Raw genomic sequence first — 19,590 nt, forward strand, 5'->3', positions numbered from 1 at the left:
TTCCTGCGATGGGAAAAAGCTGCTGTGAAGAATTCCAGCCTCCTGAGCAGCAGCTCAATGCTGTCAGGGCTCTCCTCCATGAGCTCGCAGCTTTGGTACAGATGCAGGCTGCATGTGTCTGAGTCTGCAGTGCACCTCCATCTGCTGATGGGAACCAGTACAGAGGGCTGCCACACTGAAGGAAGGACTGTTTTACCTTCAGCATTATGCTGCTGTGCTTCGGTCCGCCCGCCTGGGAGAACCGCGGAGGAATTTTCACCTTTATCCATGAGATAAAGCCGTTTCAGTGCTGTGGTTTGAAATGTATCAAAGATGTTTCCTTCAACCAGCTGAAGGAACTAATGAGCGGAGACTTTCTCCAGGATTTTAGAAATAAAGTTTGGAAATGGGCCTGTGACTGTGTATAACAGCAGAGGGAAGCACACGGACTGTTTAAAGTTATCTGGGATGCAGCCTGATGACAGAGAGTTCTTTATAAACCTGGTAGGACCTCTTTGATGAACACAGGAGGGATGATGTTCATTGGGCAGAAAGAAGTGTGAGGCAGTCATTCAGCAGGCCTGCTTGAGAACCTGCCTGAGAACCAGTGTACAGCATGGAGAGCAGTCTGAGGGGGATTAAAGCTGGTGGAGTGTGCTCAGTGACTCCTGCAGTCAGCTTTCCTGCTCTCTCTCCTGTGGTGATGGATGTGACCGCTGATCCACGGGAAGACTGCGGCTAATCTGACTTTTATTGATCCAGGCTGATGAACTACACGATTAAACCAATTAGCTAAGTCTGTGATATGTGAAGCATTTGTTGCTGATGCAGCCACATTAGAACGGAGAGCTGGAAGTGTGCTGCAGAGTGCTCAGACAGCAGGCAGTTATAGATAAACACATTAACATGCTGCACTAAATTAAAGGACTCACAGGGTTAAGATACTCTGTGGCAGTGCAGTTAGAGGGGTCATTAATATGGAAATGAAAGTCACCCCCCAGAATGAGTTTGTTCATTTAACAGATCAGGAGATCACTGCAGGGTTTGGGAGGTCAGCAAATAACAGCACAACAAACTGGATATTCCCACTGAAGCTTGAAGGATGCTAATTTGATGATATGAAGAGCATCACAGGGTATTCAAGAATTTATAGTTTGGTGGGCAAAGTTCCACAAGGGGGCAGCAGTCTGCTGTTTAAGTCTCAGAGACAGAAAATGTTGGACTTCAGAGAGGTGACAGAAGAATAAATGATTTATTAGATCTGCTATTAAAAAAGGCAGGAGGCTTCTGAGCCAAGCATTTAGCAACAGGTGGGAGTGGGAGTTCTTCCTTCCCAATCAGCACCAGATTTTCCCACTGTGCGTTATAATCACTGGAAACATCAAGATGGCCGACCTTGAGACTGGGAAACCAGGCATGTGGTGGAGTAACAGTGGCTGTGCAGGTCAGCTGGTCACATTGTATGATGGTAAGCTGTACCTGGAATGGAGCGTCAGGCTCGAAGTCTGACAGGGGTGAAGGGTCACTGTTTGTGGACAGAAGAATTGAACCCTGGTGGTTCAGATGGAGGCGATCCTGCTTAAAAAGTTCAGGGTGGTGGAGGATGATGGGAAGTCGTTCTTCCTGCAGCAGTAGCTGATTGGGCGGAGGCTATCATGAGAAATGTCAGGTTGATGGGTGGTGTCAGGGAGGCAGTGTTGTAGCCAACAGCATTACTGTGTTGTTAAAAAGGAAATCAGTGCAGGGCATTGCACCTGCACCTTAGTGCCACTTCCTCCAGAAAGACCTCAGCCCAGTCCTTCACACACAGAGGTCATCTGGCCCGCGGCTGCAGGCTGCTGCCACCAGGAAGTAATCCTGCTGCTCCTTCTTTCATGACCATGAACTTGGTGTGTGTGTGTGTGTGTGTGTGTGTGTGTGTGTGTGTGTGTGTGTGTGTGTGTCCATGAATATGTACATTTACCCATCGTTGGTAAACGGGCGATACGTGTCTCTCGTACTGTGAGCTGAGCCAGTGCACACTCAGCTCTCCTTTAAGTGTGTTGTGCCTGAAGCCTCTGACAGCAGACCCACAGTGTGTTCTTGTTGTTATCCCTGAGTGCGAGGCCTGAAGCGATGTGTGTGTAGTGGCTGTGGTGGTGACACACTGAAGCTGGTCACCTCCAGCATCGTGTTGTTACTCGCTGTCAGACATGTTGTGCGTATCACACACACAAAGCCATCATAGTTGCAGACACTTGGCTCAGCCTCTCCGGTGGTGCAGGACTGTCTCCCAGTGGCCACAGACTGCACTGAGGCTTCATATTTAGGTCATTCACAGAAGCTCTGAGCCTTTGAGGGATAATGTAACAACAAGCATGTCACTAATTGTTGATTCACTTTTTCTTTTCATGTTCTCTTTTTCTTCCTAGCAAAAGTCTGTCAGTCGGAGGAAGTGTGCTGCCTGTAAGATTGTTGCTCACACCATCTGCATAGAACAACTGGAGAAGGTAATAAGTCACCTGCACACAAAGACTCACAGCTGTGTGTTAGTCTCACAGCGTCCTGAAGAATGAGTGTAGTATCAGACAGAGGTCATCTGAAGTGGATCAGAGGTTGTCTTTAACTGTGCGTCCTGTCTGACCTGCAGTTTCCCGGCTCTAAAGCCATTGTTACGGACGCCTCGCTGCCCCTCAGTGACCCCAGCTTTAGAGTGAGACACACTGAACTCCTCCTGTCCTTCCTCTCTGTCCTCTCTCCTCATCTCTGGTCCTCTCTCATCGTCTCTGGTCCTCTCTCATCGTCTCTGGTCCTCTCTCATCGTCTCTGGTCCTCTCTCATCGTCTCTGGTCCTCACTCCTCGTCTCTGGTCCTCTTTCATCGTCTCTGGTCCTCACTCATCGTCTCTGGTCCTCACTCCTCTTCTCTGGTCCTCTCTCCTCGTCTCTGTCCTCACACTGACAGCACTGCACAGCCTGATCGTGGGTGGTGTCTGAACCTTACCTCAGTCCATTCATAATGAAATCACTGCACAGCAGCATGGGGTCAGAGTTGATGTGATCATTGTTGATGGAGGTGGAACCTTGTCCTGGACAGACATGTTCTTCCATCTTTAAGACTTTTTGGTCTTTTCACCTTGTTTTCCTGTGGTGTGATGAATCGGGTTAAAGGCGTGGGTCCTTTTATCTGGAGCTGCTTTGAGACAGCGCTGCACAGTCAGGATGGAGAAAGCACACCGTGGTGCTGGCTGAACATGTTTAACCTGACAGCTGTGCTGTGCAGACCTGTTGACCTGACCCGATGCTGGGGGTGTGGCCGTTCTGTTCCTTCCTATCAGCGGTTCCTGTTGGGGAAATGATGACGCCCACTTTGCTCTGTAGGATTGGTGGGGCCCACCAGCCGACCCTGCTGGTTCCACAGGATCAGAGGTGGTCTGGGTGGCAGTCAGAGGCCCGGTTTTCATCTGTGTGTTTCCACCTCTGTAACCTCTGCTTCTCCTCTCCTCCAGATTAACTTCAGATGTAAACCATCATTCAGAGACTCGGGCTCCAGAAATATCCGAGAGGTGAGCTCTGGGGTCAGAGTTACAGCAATCAGACTGCATGTTGATGACATTTTGAGTGATATTTATACAAAGTTATGTCATTTCAGCCCATTGTGGTTCGCCATCACTGGGTGCATCGGAGACGGCAGGAAGGCAAATGTAAACAGTGCGGGAAGGTGGGTGAACATTCATTAGCATCAGCTCCTTAAAGGTGGAGACCTTTTCTCGAGCAGCACCTCCATAGAAAGCTTTGTCTGTGTTTGCAGGGCTTCCAGCAGAAGTTTGCCTTCCACAGTAAGGAGATTGTTGCCATCAGTTGCTCCTGGTGCAAACAGGCTGTAGGTATCAGAGTGATGTCATTTCCTTTCTGCAGAGCTCAATGAATGCACGTGTCATAACCGTTGTTTCTTTCCTTAGTACCACAACAAGGTTTCCTGCTTCATGCTGCAGCAGATTGAGGAGGCTTGCCAAATGGGTGCTCATGCTGCCCTCATAGTTCCGCCCACATGGATCATTCGAGTCAGACGCCATCAGGTAAGGTCGCCCTCACTCTGACCTGATAACGCCCTTTAGGATGTTCTGGAAGAAAACCCTAACCGGGACTCTGTCACTCCTGTAACCATCAGCTGGTTTCATGGTTGCTGTTATTGCTGGTAGTTTAAGGGGCGCCCGGACAGAATGAAGGGAGGTGTTTGTGGGTTCTCTGCAGTGATCTCCAGCATCTGCTTTTTCTCTGTCTCACAGTCGTCTATGAAGTCCAGCAAAAAGAAAAAAAGGACATCCTTCAAGAGAAAAAGCAGCAAGAAAGGAGCCGAGGTGAGTCTGCGCCCCTGTTTCTGCACAGCCACTTTAACTCTGGCCTCTGGCCACACGACGCACACATGAAACAAGCAGCAAATCCTGTGTGGTGTTTGTGTGTCTCTGTCATCTGCCCGTGAGGATCAACAGTGCTGGGGACACACACTCGATACATTTCTTTTAGATAGAGAGCCTCTTTGAACAGCATGCTTCCTGTGATGTCTCAGGCACCTCCAGACATGGAGAGGAAAGCTGTTCCTCCCTCTGTGCACTTACTGTGGTACAGGGCTAAAACTCCAGAGATACACAGCATCTCTGCTTTTTCCTGCTCAGCTTTTAGTCTAGTTTCTTTTATTTCTAAGGTGTTGATGATTTCTGTCTCAGGGTGAGAGCTACCCTCACTGGCCACTTCATTAAGTACACTCGTTAACTGAACTTGAGAGCAGCAGCTCTGCTCTTACAAAGTGTTTCCAGTGTGTGTTCATCTCTAAAAGGTCAAATATGTTCATGATTGTGTACTGGACTGCATTTACACAGGTATACATGGGGCTGTGGTATATTACATACAGTACATGATGTATGAAAGGTTAAGCTGCACATGGGGGGGGGGGGGCACACCAAAATATTTGTTAAATTTTCAGAACTGGTTAATATTCTTTGCTTTGTGTGTGATGTAAACCTTATTTTTGCTTCTGGTGAACACAGATGGTTTATAATGAAAACGTAGCTTCCTAGTTTGTGCCTTTGGAATCTGAGCCCATCGTTCTTTCTCCAACAGGAAGGGCGGCAGTGGAAGCCATTCATAATCCGACCCATCCCGTCACCACTTATGAAGCCACTGCTCGTATTTGTCAATCCCAAGAGTGGAGGAAACCAGGTATTCACACAAATACAGTCAGAGGATAAAACACTGCAGGCAGAGAGCTCCTGACTGAACCCAGGCCAGCTACACAGAGGACACTCCGGACAGCAGAACAGTTGAATACCTGCTCCATCCTTTCACTGCTCCATCCTTTCACTGCTCCATCCTTTCACTGCTCCACCCCTCACTGCTCCATCCCCTCACTGCTCCATCCCCTCACTGCTCCACCCCTCACTGCTCCATCCCCTCACTGCTCCATCCCCTCACTGCTCCATCCTTTCACTGCTCCATCCTTTCACTGCTCCATCCTTTCACTGCTCCACCCCTCACTGCTCCATCCTTTCACTGCTCCATCTTTTCACTGCTCCATCCTTTCACTGCTCCACCCCTCACTGCTCCATCCCCCTCACTGCTCCATCCCCTCACTGCTCCATCCCCTCACTGCTCCACCCCTCACTGCTCCATCCCCTCACTGCTCCACCCCTCACTGCTCCATCCCCTCCCTGCTCCATCCCCCTCACTGCTCCATCTCGCTCATCCCTCACTGCTTCCATCCCCTCACTGCTCCATCCCTTCACCTGCTCCTTCCCCTCACTGCTCTCATCCCCTCACTGCTCCATCCCCTCACTGCTCCACCCCCTCACTGCCTCCACCCCTCACTGCTCCATCCCCTCACTGTCCATCCCCCTCACTGCTCCAATCCCCTCACTGCTCCATCCCCTCACTGCTCCATCCCCTCACTGCTCCATCCCTCACTGCTCCATCCCTCACTGCTCCATCCCCCTCACTGCCCTCCACCCTTCACTGCTCCATCCTTTCACTGCTCCATCCTTTTCACTGCTTCCACCCCTCACTGCTCCATCCTTTCACGCTCCACCCTCACTGCTCCATCCCCTCACTGCTCCCTCCCTCACGCTCCATCCCTCCTGCTCCATCCTTTCCCTGCTCCACCCCTCACTGCTCACCCCCTCACTGCTCCATCCTTTCACTGCTCCATCCTTTCACTGCTCCACCCCTCACTGCTCCACCCCTCACTGCTCCACCCTTTCACTGCTCCATCCCCTCACTGCTCCATCCCCTCACTGCTCCATCCCCTCACTGCTCCATCCCCTTCACTGCTCCATCCCTTCACTGCTCCATCCCCTCACTGCTCCATCCTATCACTGCTCCATCCCTTTACTGCTCCATCCCCTCACTGCTCCATCCCCTCACTGCTCCACCCCCTCACTGCTCCATCCCCTCACTGCTCCACCCCCTCACTGCTCATGTTTAACAGCAGGGCACAGTGACAAGCTAAACTGGAGACTTGACAGGAACAGCAGCAGCTAACAGCATGTTTATGTTGTTGTTGTTTGTTTATTTGATCCACTTTGCAGTCTCCCAGCATTGTGTCTGTTTCTCTCTGGCTCATTAGGGCACTAAGATTCTGCAGTCCTTCATGTGGTATCTGAACCCCCGACAGGTGTTTGACCTGAGCCAGGGAGGACCAAAGGAGGGGTTAGTGTCTGTCTCTCTTTCTCTCCCTCACCCACACACACACACACACACACACAGATCTGCTGGTACTGCTAAATGAACCTTCAGCTGTTGTCTTGTAGGCTGGAGCTGTATCGTAAAGTCCATAACCTGAGGATCCTGGCGTGTGGAGGAGATGGCACTGTAAGTATGACACACACAGTGTTAGTATGTTCACAGATGCATCTCTTCTTATTAACCTTGATCTTTGTACTGTGTGTGCCATCTGCACAGACGAGTTCCATAAAATAAAGACAAAGACGTCACTTACACTTAACTGTGTATGACACACGTGATGTAACAGAAGGTTAGTCCCATGATATCATTTCTTCTTACTGAGCCACGGTGCTGAGACATCGTCAGCTGATCACACTAATCTAACATTGGGGGCGAGCCGCTCTGCTGTGGTATAGATGGCCTTTATTCTCTCTAACAGAGCAGCTGCTGAACTGGGACTCAGACAGTGAACAGGTTCCTCAGTGAATGCTGATGCAGCCGGCCTGAGAATGCCATCACTGGTTCCTCACTCTAATTACAGATTTTCACAGATACGAGAGAAGTACATTCAGTTATTGATCATTAGCTACGAGAGCAAAAGCTACAGTCTGTGTGGACTCGCAGCATCTGGGGAATCGTGGCTCTCTGGACCTCGTTGGCTTTGTCACGTACAGATTTGCTTCTGTTGTTTGTGAGCTTGGACAGAGCAGAGCTGTAATAGCATCACCTTTATGTTAGTACAGAGGCCTGTAAGGAAATAACTCAGTTATCTTTAATCTGCAGATTATTTGCAGCAGCAGGAGCCTGGTATCAAAATGTAGCTCAAACTGAGAACTGTCACATGATATCAGTCATTAGTGTCACATGTTGAGCAGTTTGGGGTGAATGTCTCCACAGAGACGTGAGGTTTCCTGTCGTGAATAATCAGAAAACAGATCAGAGGGTACCGGAGCTTGTTTCTGGAAGCACGATGGATCCCATGGTGTTCAAACTGAACTTTCTCGGTCCTCAGAGTCCAGTTTGACTTCATGTATCACTTACTTGATTCTCAGCACAGTAACTCAGGACATGAGACTGAGACTATGAACCTTTGTCCAAACCAGAGGGTGGAATATGTCTCAAAGTAAACAGGACTGTTTCTGTAATGTGCTGCTATGACAGAGCCCACTGCATTATCTCATCCTCTCGCCTCACTATTACAAGCTCTTATTTATTTATTTATTTATTTATTTTTAGGGGTGGCTGTAGCTCAGTAGGTAGAGCAGGTCACCTACTGATCGGAAGGTCAGGGGTTCGATTCCTGGCTACTCCAGGCTACATGGCAATGTATCCTTGGGCAAGATACTTAACCCCAAGTTGCTCTCCGACCGTTCCGTCGGAGTATGAATGTGTGTGGATGTTATATAATTAAAAAAAGCACTTAGTTAACATGGAAGTGCTTGTATGAATGGGTGTGCATGGGTAAATGTAAAAAACGTGTTGTATAAGCGCTTTGAGTGCTCACACTGAGTAGAAAAGCGCTATATAAGAACTAGTCCATTATTTTGACAGGACATTGCTGATTGGAGTCTTGTGCTCTTATTTTGCAAACTCTCTCTGTGGTGAAGTTTCTTTTGTCAGTGACCGAAGCTTAAAGTACTTCTGGTCTCTGTGCCTGCCTGAGCGTGCTTTGGATGCAGCTGGCCCAGTTTCTGCAGAGTCCCTTCAGGCCGGCTTCACTAGTTACCGGTTCATTTACCTGAGTGAGCCTCTGATTGGCAGAGTAAATCCACGAGTGTCATCTGAACACTGCTTCAAATTAAGGATGGCGCTCAAGGAAATGTGAGCTTTTGTACAAAGGAGTTAAGATGTTCAGCGGCACTAATTAGCTTCCATTTGATTGCTGAGCTGCAGGCAACACAGAGCAGTTTCTCCCCGCTGTCTGTATTAGTCTTTAACACACTGTCACGGCTCAGCAGGCAGGAGATGGACTCAAAACGCAGGACTCAGAGACAGGATGAACTTTCTTTGCTGAGAGTAAACAGGTTTACAGCACTGCACGGGGCCAGCAGCACACACTAGGAAAACTTACTGTACCTAGACACACAGCGAGCCACAAACAATATACACACAGCAGGGGGAAGGACACACAGGAAGCAAAACTAAACCCGAAGCACAAGAACCAAATACACTATCAAAATAAAACAGGAAGTGGCAAAGAGAGAGCAAGACTAAGACACATGTCCTTCACCTTTGTGTGTTCACACTGATTCAGTGATTTGATGTTAGCATGAATTAGTTATGGTGAATATTTTAACTGTAAACATGATTTCTAATGTGTGTGTGCTGCACACACATTAGAAAGACTCAGACTGTAACACGATAATCCAGTTCATGAGTAGTGAAGGATCACATTAACTGCTGCCGTGGAACAACAGAAGCCATCAGTCTTCAAAGGAGGAATTAAAACGCTGCCAGAGGAAAACAAATGAGGAGTGAAGAAGACAGATTCATCATGTGCTGCGCTGTACACGGTTCATCTGTGGGACCGTCCTCAGAAAGAGTTCAGGCAGAGTGAGAGGAGGCTGCACTGCTATACTGGGGACAATGTAACTGTGAGGAAACAGTGTAGCTATGAAAGCCTCCTGTGTGGGAGGGCTGGAGAGGTGCCTGGAGTCTCTAACCGTGTGTGTCTGTGTGTGTCTTGAACCAGGTGGGCTGGATCCTGTCGTGTCTTGACGAACTGGCATTAACCCCCCAGCCTCCTGTTGCCGTGCTACCACTTGGGACAGGAAATGACCTTGCTAGGACCCTTAACTGGGGAGGGGTGGGTACAAACACTACAAACACACCAGTACACTGAAATGAGGAAGAAGCTGCTGGAATCATCGTGTGTTGCTGTGATGCATTCAGAGGTTCACCTTTTATATATCAAAAAGCCACACATGTCTTAGTGAGCAGCACCAGATCAGCTTGGTGTTCATTCTAAACCAGACTCTGCTGGGTGGATGGTCACTGTGAGGGCCAGAGCATAGATACTGAGCCCCTGTGCCCTCTGGATGGTGCCATGCTGGAGGAAACATGATAGAAACACTACGTTAAAGGTGAACGTTGATTTGGAGATCCCTGTAACATGGAGCTCCAGGTTTGTCACGTATGTGTATGTGTTACCCCACCCTGAATGTATCCCAGGGCTACACGGACGAGCCCCTGTCTAAGATCCTGTCCCACGTCGAGGAGGGAGCTGTGGTCCAGCTGGACCGGTGGAATCTCCTGGTGGAACCGAACCACGGTGCAGGGGCTGAACCAGATGAGCAGCAAACTGATAAGGTCAGTACACACACACACACACACACACACACACACACACACACACACACACACACACACACACACACACACACACAAGCAAAGGATCATCCATATACACATCATTATCATCTATGGACACAGGACACTTTTAAACCTGTGTTTGTGTGTGTGTGTGTGTGTGTGTGTGTGTGTGTGTGTGTGTGTGTGTGTGTGTGTGCTCTCAGCTTCCTCTAGATGTGTTCAACAATTACTTCAGCCTTGGATTTGATGCCCATGTGACTCTTGAATTTCACGAGTCCAGAGGTACACACCCCACCACAGTCACCGTCCTCCACCTGAAACAAAGACTGGAGCTCTTCCTGTGTGTGTGTGTGTGTGTGTGTGTGTGTGTGTGTGTGTGTGCTTTATTTCCTGTCTCTGTGTGTCTTCCTGTGTAGAGGCCAACCCGGAGAAGTTTAACAGTCGTTTCAGGAATAAGATGTTCTATGCTGGGGTGAGTCTCAGTTTAACAATGTTCATTTCTGGGTCTCTATGATTGGCACAAACAGTAAGGGGAGGGGTTGTGTATAGCTGAATACCACAACTGCTGAACAACAGTATCATAACAACTGCATCCAAAGTTGTGTTCAAGTGCAGATATTATTTGAAATGGGAATTCATGTTGGAAGTATTCTGGCAGTTTTGTTGATGTGTAAAGAGTTAGGGATGAAATGCCCTCTGGGTCTGTGTGCTGTGGGTCTCATGATGCCCTCCTGCATGTCTCACACAGACAGCATTCTCAGATTTCCTGATGGGAAGCTCCAAAGACCTGTCTAAGCACATCAGAGTGGTGGTGAGTAGCTGTCAATCACTGTCTCTCTGTCTGTCTGCCTCTGAGCAACTCAGAGCCTCAAGACTGTATTGAGATAGAGCACGGCCAATCAGGAGTCCTGACATTCATCCAGAGACACGAGAGAGAAGCGGAGAACGCGCAGCGTCATAGTCACAGGGTCACACACTTGTGTTTGTCAGAGAGAAACAGACTCACACTGAAAAGAGAGGGATTCCTGGATGTGGGAATCATCCTCCAGACGTGAGTGCTGACTGCAGCCGACCTGCTACAGGCCCAGACTGAGCACGCTCAGACATATGTAACCCCTCCCCTGAAGGTTTTTTTCCATTTTAATCTTAAAGGATGAGCGTGTTCCTCTAGAAGCCACCCCCCCCCAGCCTCTGTATCAATAAATGGTGTTTGTGCTGCAGGGCTCGTGTAAACCTGTGATGCTGAAATCAGAGCAGATTTTTCTGTTTCTCTGCTTGAACCTAAACAGGTCACAGAGGAAGGGTTACATAGGCTCACACAAACACTGATCTCAGTGAGGACAGCAGGGCTTGTTGGCACAGTCTCTCCTCTCAGGGCTTCTACTGTCTCTACTGTCTTCTACTGTCCTCTACTGTATTACTGCAGCTGGGCTGCATGTGCCCTGCCCACAGTGGAACATGTCTCCTTGCTTTGCTTACGTTGGTCACTTTGCTCAGTGCGCTGTAGAGGCAGATGAACTTTGAACTGTGAGGAGCTGCTTTGTGAGCCCAGCATCAGGACCAGCTGAGTGAGGCGGTTGTGTCTTTGATTTCTCCTGGTATTCCAAGACTTTGGCTCACTTTTCCAGGATAATTCCAGAAGGTAACTGATCCGTTTGTCTCCCTGTCTCCTCCTCCTCCAGTGTGATGGGACAGATTTAACATCAAAGGTTCAGGACTTGAAGCTACAGTGTCTGGTCTTCCTCAACATCCCCCGGTGAGTCCGAGTACTCTTAAACTGATCCTGGTACAGTTCCCACCTCTGTGGGAGCATAAAGAGGCAGACAGGCTGCCTGGAGACAGAGCAGCTGTAAATACCACAAATGCGTGTGTCTGAGCGACAATGCAGCATCTTGAACCTGTGTGTGTGTGTGTGTGTGTGTGTGTGTGTGTTGTGTTCTCAGGTATTGTGCAGGCACTACACCCTGGGGAAACCCCAGTGAGCATCATGACTTTGAACCTCAGCGCCATGACGATGGATACATCGAAGTTATCGGATTCACGATGACATCACTGGTATGGATTTCTGTGTGTCCTGGTAACCATGGTTACAGAGGAGGATGAGCAGCTTCCTCCTGAAAGCCTCCTCTTCTTCTGTCCTTTGTTTTGGTTTAGAACATGTTTCTATTTGGATGATATTCTCAAAAAAATCATACGACACACGTAGCGTGACCGCCCACTTTATTAGGTACACTTTGGTAGTACTGCATAAGGCAAGGTGCTGGAAACATTCCTCAGAGATCTCCTGTTCCAGCACATCCCAGAGGTGCTCTCTGGGTTGAGATCTGCTGACTGGAGGCTGTTTGAGTGCAGCTCACTGACACCATCAGGATGGGTACACTGTAGTCATGGAAGGACGTGATCAGCAGCAGCCTGAGCTGTTTATACAAGGCAGGGTACAGACATGCGTCTGTGCTGCTGACAGCAAATTCTTCCATCAGCATCTGGAAGTTGTTTTCCAGTCCTCTATTGTCCAACAGCCCTGCAAACTTTGGCCTCAGGTTCCTGTTGGTAGCTGACAGGACTGGCAGCCGGTGTGCTCTTCTGCTGCTGCAGCCCATCTGCTTCAAGGCTCAGTGTGTTCAGAGATGCTCTTCTGCATACCTTGGTTTTAACTAGTGGTTATTTACTGTTGCCTGCTTATCAGCTCAGAGCAGTCTAGTTCACTTGGACCATTCTGTGCAATCCTAGAGATGGTTTCTGGAAAATCCCAGTACATCAACACTTTCTGGAAGACCGGCCCGTCTGGCACCAACAACTGTGCCACGTTCAAAGGCCCGTTCTGATGCTGAGTTTGGACTGGTCCTCATGACCATGTCTGCATCCCTGGATACACTCAGCTGCTGCCACCAGATGGCCTGATTGGATATTTGCATTAATAAGCAGTTACAGTGTGTGAGTGTGTGTTTTCACATATTGTGATCAGTATTTCCTGTCCCCCCCAGTCCCCCCTGCAGTTACTGGTGCAGCTCCAGTCATAGAATCACCAGTTTACAATCAGCCATTAACCAGTCTGTGCGTGTGGGGGGTTGCAGATACGAATGCACAGAGATGGTCCCAGCCAGGCTGAAGGCTCAAATGTGACAGGTCTACAGAAATGTTGCTTTTTGTGCTTGTGTGTTCTGATAGCTTAGAAGCAAAGATATATTATTACAAATCAAGCAGAGTGCTTTGGTTCTCAGACGGTCCATTCAGACCAGAACCTCCCACCATAAGAACAGTTTCTTCCCCTCTGCTGTTGGACTCATGAACAATAACCCTAAGACTGTTACCACCACCCTCCACAAACGCTGATGACCCTATGTCTATGCACCTGTCTGATTGCACTGATGTACATATTACTGGACTAGAGTTTACATTCTTTTATCTTTTAATTATTCTCTGCACTGTATATTTTGTAATATTGTGTTATAGTTATAGTTCTAATATCTCTGTATATTTGTAATCTGTATATTTGTAACATTGTCTTTATAGTTTTATAATTATTTGTTTTTTTTATGTAAGCACAAAGTACCGCAGCAATTTCCTAATGCTGTGAACCTGTTCATCCATATGGCAATAAAACCTGATTCTGAGACACATGCTGAGCTCTGACTCCAGCTTCAGCTGGACCCAGTGATCAAAAACCTCCATCATCAGGTTATAGACAGTAATCATCCAGCTGTAAAGGGAGGGCCTTTAAGGTGTCAGTGCAGTCTGCTGAGTGACCTGTGTGTGTGTGTGTGTGTGTAGGCTACTCTTCAGGTTGGAGGTCATGGTGAGAGGCTGAACCAGTGCAGAGAAGTCACCCTCACCACTACCAAACCTCTGCCAGTGCAGGTGAGCAGCGTCTGTTTAACGTTTTTGCTCTCAGGTGAAACCTCTGCACGCTGCTTCCTGTTCACACAGCTCCTCCCATCATTCCCACTGAGTAGCTCTCAGCCTCCTGCTGATGGTAACTAATACCAGCAGTTTAGGCATTGATGTGTGAATTCCCTTTGATGGTCACTGATCTGTTTTGGGTCACTTTCTCTCTCAGGTGGATGGTGAACCCTGCAGACTTGCTCCGTCAGTCATCCGTATCAGCCTGAGAAACCAGGCCAACATGGTTCAGAAAACCAAGCGACGAACCTCGATACCACACCTCAATGAGTAAGTGAGAGCCAGCCACACGCTCGGTCAGCTCGCATCAGCTGAAGTAGCCGCCTGTGGGCATGGCAAGTTATGTCACTGAACACGCCTCATAATTCATTTTGAGCCTGTTTGTGTGTCAGTCAGCAGCCGGTCCCAGAGAGGCTGAGGATCCGAGTGAGCCGGATCAGTATGAGCGACTACGAGGCTCTGCACTACGACAAGGACAAACTACGGCAAGCATGTAAGAGCGGCCGGCCGCACCAGCACCTGTGTGTCCACTTAATAACATGGCCAACACGCCAAGCACGTGCAACACTCACACCAGCCTTCATCCATTTCACTGCACATTTCTGTATTTAGATGGGCTCTAGGCTCCTAGCAGTTTCACAGAGGACTTGCCAGTAATTTCCCCCAGCATGGAAAAATAACACGGAGGAGGAATAAAAGCTTTTAACAGACCCCACAGAGACACACAGCTGTGGTCAGAGGTTGCTGTCACTCATCAAGAGCATGTCAGTGATTTGAACTTCTGTGTCAGGAAACCAGTTTAAATGAACTCAAACAGTTCTGCCAGAAGTGTCTGCACCAGGTGCAACCTGCTGAGGGACCTTTAGCCAAATATTAGTGGGTGTGTATGTACATATTTGATCCTTTATGTACATATTTGATCCTTTATGTACATATTTGATCCTGGATGTGGGAATCATCCTCCAGAGGTGGGTGCTGACTGCAGCCGACCTGCTACAGGCCCTGGAAGAAGAAATCCTTAAAAGCTCAAACCTTCTGACCATAACTGTATATAAAATGTTAACATCATAAATTCATCGTATATCAAACTGCTGTAGCTCATGGAGTCAGTCCCACTGGCTGCAGTGAGAGTTGTGAAGTTTACTGTTAGCACAAACATCAGTCAGCATCAGTCTGGGGCTTGTGACGGCAGTTTGCTGCAGTGCTGTGTGACTTTCATTAAAATGGGTAGAAATAGTTGTGTTTTTTATCTTGAATTATAAAAAGTGGGGGCAAACACGCCCCTCTTCCAGCTCTCTCAAATCTGTTGCTGTAATTAAATGAACGTCTGGCTTCAGATGATGTAACCTGCAGGCTGATGCAGCGACTGACAGCAGTGTTCAGGCTGAAGAGGGAAGAAAAGTGCTCCGTGATTGAAAGGTGGAGACGAGGCGTGAAGGTCAACGGGCTCGTTTCCCCCGCCCTGCGTCTCAGTCGTTTACTGCTGCCGCTCACAGAAAGCAGGCCTCTCATTTCCACACAGCTCAGCAGTGACCGTGCAGAGGGAAGGCTCTGCTCTCATCCTCATTAGACACAATTACAGTCAGTGTTATCTATGACCACAGGGTGGCGCTGTCACCTTTCAAACTGTTAGAAACGGCATGTTTCATAACAGTGTTTAAACTGTTAATAATGCTGAAAAAGTCTCTGTGTTTCATTTGCAGAGTCTGTGTATGATTGCAGGCTGAGCTGAGCCCATGGTGGTTATATATATGTATACATACATGTTTCATTACTTATTAAGAGCTCGTTCCTTCATTCCTTTTATTTTCCTCATATCTCCAGCCTGTTTTGGTTCTCGGTAATTACCGTCATTGTGATAGGTCGTTGTTTGCTTGCAGAAGTTCTCGGTTGTTTTCTCATTATGCAAATCCATCAGTGCTCTGAGCTCGTAGATGTTTCACACTCGGGGAGGTGGTTAAAAAAAGCAAAGAGATTTCATACCCAAAGGCACAGCGTATCATCTCGCTGCCTCTCCTGTCAGTGTGGCTCTGTGTCCCACTCTGAGCACAGGCAAGAGAGACTGTTTAATAAAGCTTCAGAGGATATTTAGTAACTACAGTGAACTACCATCAACAAGCTGAAAACGAGCCCACTGCTGGCTGGATGTTTAATAGTTGTAAACTGTGACTGCTCATTAAGAAATGCAGTCAAATCAAATAAAAGTTTCTCCTGCCTCCAAAGCGCTGGGAAAGCTGTAACTGCTGCAGTACTACAGTACTTCAAAGCAGTACCTCTGAAAAGTGTTGAGCTGATGGAGAGGTGGCGGTAAACAGCGCAGGAGCTGGAATCTGACAGGCGTTTTTCTCTTTGTCTGGAAGCTTCACAGCGTCTCTGGAACATAATCACTGCTTCTGCCTGCTGTGTGCGCGCCTGCTGTGCAGAGGTCAGCCTGCTCTGCCTGCCTGCCTGTGAGAGCGCTGCAGCGGTGGCTGTTTGAAGGTGCGCTGGGCTAATAGAGTGATGCGCTCGCTGCTCCACCACAAATATTTTCAGAGAAGTCAGTTAGTAAAAAAGTAAACAAGGCGCACTTTAGTTGAATCCATCAGGCTCCTGTCAGTGAAGCAGCTGCAGTCTTTGTCTCCCTCGCTGAGGTATTTAGCATCAGTGTGTGTGTTTGTGTGGGTTCGAGGGCTCTTCACGCGCTCTGACGGCTCTCCAGCACACGGAGCCGTGTGATGTTCAGCCAGCAGCGCTGTGCTGCTGCAGCGGGCTGCCGGCCGGGCCGCCTCATGGGGCAGCTTTTTTGTTTCAGCATCAGCTTTCTGATGGCGAGCCAGCTCGGTCAGGTTTATTGATCAAACTAAAGTTACTGATGCTGTTCTGAACTTGGCCCTGCATGAAAACACTACATGTGGAGCTGCCCAGTATGTTGGAATGGTGCAGCGCCACAGCACCACCTGTGTCACACAGCGGGTGTATGTATGTCATGTTCATTCTGTTGGTGTGGTCTTACAGAGGGGGCAGCAGGACTGTCGCGCACACTGAACATCACACAGGCTCGTGTGTGTCCTTTCATTTAGCTGTTTATCCACAGCTGTCCCAAACAAGGAGCGCTCTGGTCTCCAAACCTTCAGGGAGGTGGAGGTTTGAGGAACGGCTCGGGATATGCAGTCAGGAGGATTTTAATTGCAATATGGCATTCCTTTAGACACCAAGAATTCCAGGGGGAATATCTGGAATAATTAGGAGAACATTGCCTTCAGGACTGATTGGAGTACCTCGGGGCGTATTTAGGACTTGAGTTATGTAATACTTGTTGTGGTTTATGCTTACAAAATGTGAGCAGGCTGATCTGAAAGCGTATGCTGTCATGGATGCAGACCCTGGAGCAGACATGGATGATGTAGTGTAGACAAAAAGGAGACACACATGAGGAAAGTTGTTAAATTTAAAAGTGTAGCATTAGTGTAGGGCTTGTTAGAGGCTTCGTCTGAAACTTAGAGACCCAGCAGAAGGTCTGACAGCTTTTTCATGGGTACAGCCCACAAACTCACCTCTGCTGCTCAACCCACCTCTGCATCAGCCCCGGCTAAATGACCAGAATGAAACTCCCAGGGTCCTGAGGGCTGCACACGAGTGCCACTGTGTAAGTAGATATCAAAGTGCTGCTGGATAATTGTCTTGTTCCTCTGTATCTCCAGCCATTCCTCTGGGACTGATCGTGGTTCCCGGTGACAGCGACTTAGAGACCTGCAGAGAACACATCCAGCGTTTGCAGGAGGTAAGGAGGAGACACAGATGTAGACACGAAAGGTTGTTCTGTGTCACTGAGTACGCAGGAGCATGCAGTGACACCAATCACGATGGAGAGAAGCAGGAACCTTTTTAAAAGTTGGAACAAAGCTAATTAAGCTGTGTGTGTGTGTGTGTGTGTGTGTGTGTGTATACACTTCTTCTGGACCACTCTCCTTCTACTTCTCCGTGCTCTTATCTCTGCCTGCAGGACTTCTGCTCTGTTCCTCTCAGATGTGTAGGACTGCAGGTTGGTAGTTGAATGCTGTGCTGTGTGTTCTCCCCTTGTTTGGCTCAGAGGCACATGGGAAACTAAAGCTTGCTGCAACACTTTGACATTCTGTGTTTCATCGGCAGCTCGTCGACTATCACACAGACTCACACAGACTCACAGTGAGGGTAACGGTCACTCAAAGTAATCAAACATAAGCAGTGAAAAGTACGTTTGGTGTTCAGAAATGTAGAAAATGAAGCTGACTCAAATATCTGAGTCGTCCTGTTGTTCATGTTTAGAGTTCACATTTACTGACATTTCTATTAGAATAGAAAAACAGTAGATGCTGCAGAGGCTCTGCTCGCTCTAACAGAGGATGTACTCAGTAACACCGTGAGTTATCACGTGGCATCAGGACAAGAGGAATGAGTTTGAAGTTCATCAGTTTAAAAATGAAGGCTCCATTTTTGAGTCCTGTGGTGAGACTGTGTGTGTGTGTGTGTGTGTGTGTGTGTGTGTGTGTGTGTGTGTGTGTGTGTGTGTGTGTGTGTAGAAGGTGAGGTACACAACTTTTAACTAACAGACACAATCGAGCGAATCACAGCCTCTAAAAAAAAAAAGGCAGATAGTTGAGACAGGAACTTTGAATCAGAGCAGCTAGCCACTCTACACACACACACACACACACACACACACACACACACACACACACACACACACACACACGTGCACTCACAGGAGCCCCATCGGTTCCTGCTGCTCATGCCTCTGCAGCAGAGCACACCGGCCTCACACACCGCGATCAATACAGCAACATGTGTTTGAACTGAGCTCCTCAGGTGTGTGAGTGGAGCTGGAGCTAAGGCCTGCTGACTAACAGCTGAGAGCACCCATCAGGTCAGGGCTATAAATACTCCTCCAGCACCTACAACACAGACACAAGCAGGAGAAGATAGCATGCTGCTGATTTCATACATATCTGTCACAGTTTACAGTCTTGTCCACATGGTATGTGTGTTCAGGTGCTTCACACATACGCATGCACACCACGCTGAAGCCTCTGAGTCTTGCAGAATCTGCCCGAGCACGCTGCTGCATTTTCCTCCGTGCAGCTCCGCTGTCAGCTCAGCGAGGATGGAAAAGTGCCTTTAGACCTTTGTCCTGTGTGTCCGGGGCTAAATATCACACGAGCATGAGGACCGTCCATTATGGTTACATAATGTGCACATAGTTTCTATGGAAACCTGCTGTATGTGTGAAAGAGCAGACCAGAGGGCTTAGAAGCATTCCTGCCTCCTCTGAGGATCCCGGTCCCAGCTCCGCTCTGCACGTTTACAATAAAGCCAAACAACAACAAGCAGGTATCACTGTCACGCAGCGATGCAGTGTGTTGCCTGTGTTATTACATAAAGTGAGACTTTATGCTGTGTGACGGGCACATGAACCCCCCTCCTGTAAACTTAGCCCTTGTGTCAGCTTTGATATTTTAGTGGCAGCACAAAAAGTGCAGGATGAGCACAACAGATTTCATTTTAATGAGGCAGCATAAAGTGAGGAGTTATTGTGGTAAAAAGGAGGTCTGAAAACCGTGTGTGCGCGTCCTCATCAGCGTCTCAGCTCGTCTGAGAGGGAGATTGTGTTACACAGGTGTTCCAGTCACATCTGTGGTTAATAGGCAGCCTGAGGTGTCTGCACAGTGCTGTCTCCCTCTCTCTG

At 48.4% G+C, this 19,590-nt stretch overlaps 1 protein-coding gene across 6 annotated transcripts in view; it reads left to right on the forward strand.

Annotated features, from left to right (window-relative positions):
- The window catches only part of LOC115797851 (diacylglycerol kinase zeta-like), a 94,433-nt gene that overhangs the window by 35,232 nt on the left and 39,611 nt on the right, over positions 1 to 19,590 (forward strand). For 4 of the 6 annotated variants that reach the window (XM_030754411.1, XM_030754403.1, XM_030754377.1 and 1 more), the window contains exons 5-25: positions 2,391 to 2,468; positions 2,609 to 2,671; positions 3,467 to 3,523; positions 3,610 to 3,678; positions 3,769 to 3,840; positions 3,920 to 4,036; positions 4,247 to 4,318; positions 5,079 to 5,177; positions 6,577 to 6,659; positions 6,761 to 6,821; positions 9,367 to 9,480; positions 9,846 to 9,983; positions 10,190 to 10,268; positions 10,403 to 10,458; positions 10,735 to 10,797; positions 11,669 to 11,742; positions 11,930 to 12,041; positions 13,758 to 13,844; positions 14,044 to 14,156; positions 14,279 to 14,379; positions 17,570 to 17,649. In XM_030754411.1, coding sequence (XP_030610271.1) covers positions 2,391 to 2,468; positions 2,609 to 2,671; positions 3,467 to 3,523; positions 3,610 to 3,678; positions 3,769 to 3,840; positions 3,920 to 4,036; positions 4,247 to 4,318; positions 5,079 to 5,177; positions 6,577 to 6,659; positions 6,761 to 6,821; positions 9,367 to 9,480; positions 9,846 to 9,983; positions 10,190 to 10,268; positions 10,403 to 10,458; positions 10,735 to 10,797; positions 11,669 to 11,742; positions 11,930 to 12,041; positions 13,758 to 13,844; positions 14,044 to 14,156; positions 14,279 to 14,379; positions 17,570 to 17,649 — 1,788 coding nt within the window. The remainder of the gene's footprint in view (positions 1 to 2,390; positions 2,469 to 2,608; positions 2,672 to 3,466; positions 3,524 to 3,609; positions 3,679 to 3,768; positions 3,841 to 3,919; positions 4,037 to 4,246; positions 4,319 to 5,078; positions 5,178 to 6,576; positions 6,660 to 6,760; positions 6,822 to 9,366; positions 9,481 to 9,845; positions 9,984 to 10,189; positions 10,269 to 10,402; positions 10,459 to 10,734; positions 10,798 to 11,668; positions 11,743 to 11,929; positions 12,042 to 13,757; positions 13,845 to 14,043; positions 14,157 to 14,278; positions 14,380 to 17,569; positions 17,650 to 19,590) is intronic. The other 2 variants (XM_030754417.1, XM_030754386.1) reach the window with 1 other exon arrangement.

This window comes from Archocentrus centrarchus, chromosome 2 (assembly GCF_007364275.1).
Source record: "Archocentrus centrarchus isolate MPI-CPG fArcCen1 chromosome 2, fArcCen1, whole genome shotgun sequence".
NCBI classification, from domain to species: Eukaryota; Metazoa; Chordata; class Actinopteri; order Cichliformes; family Cichlidae; genus Archocentrus; species Archocentrus centrarchus.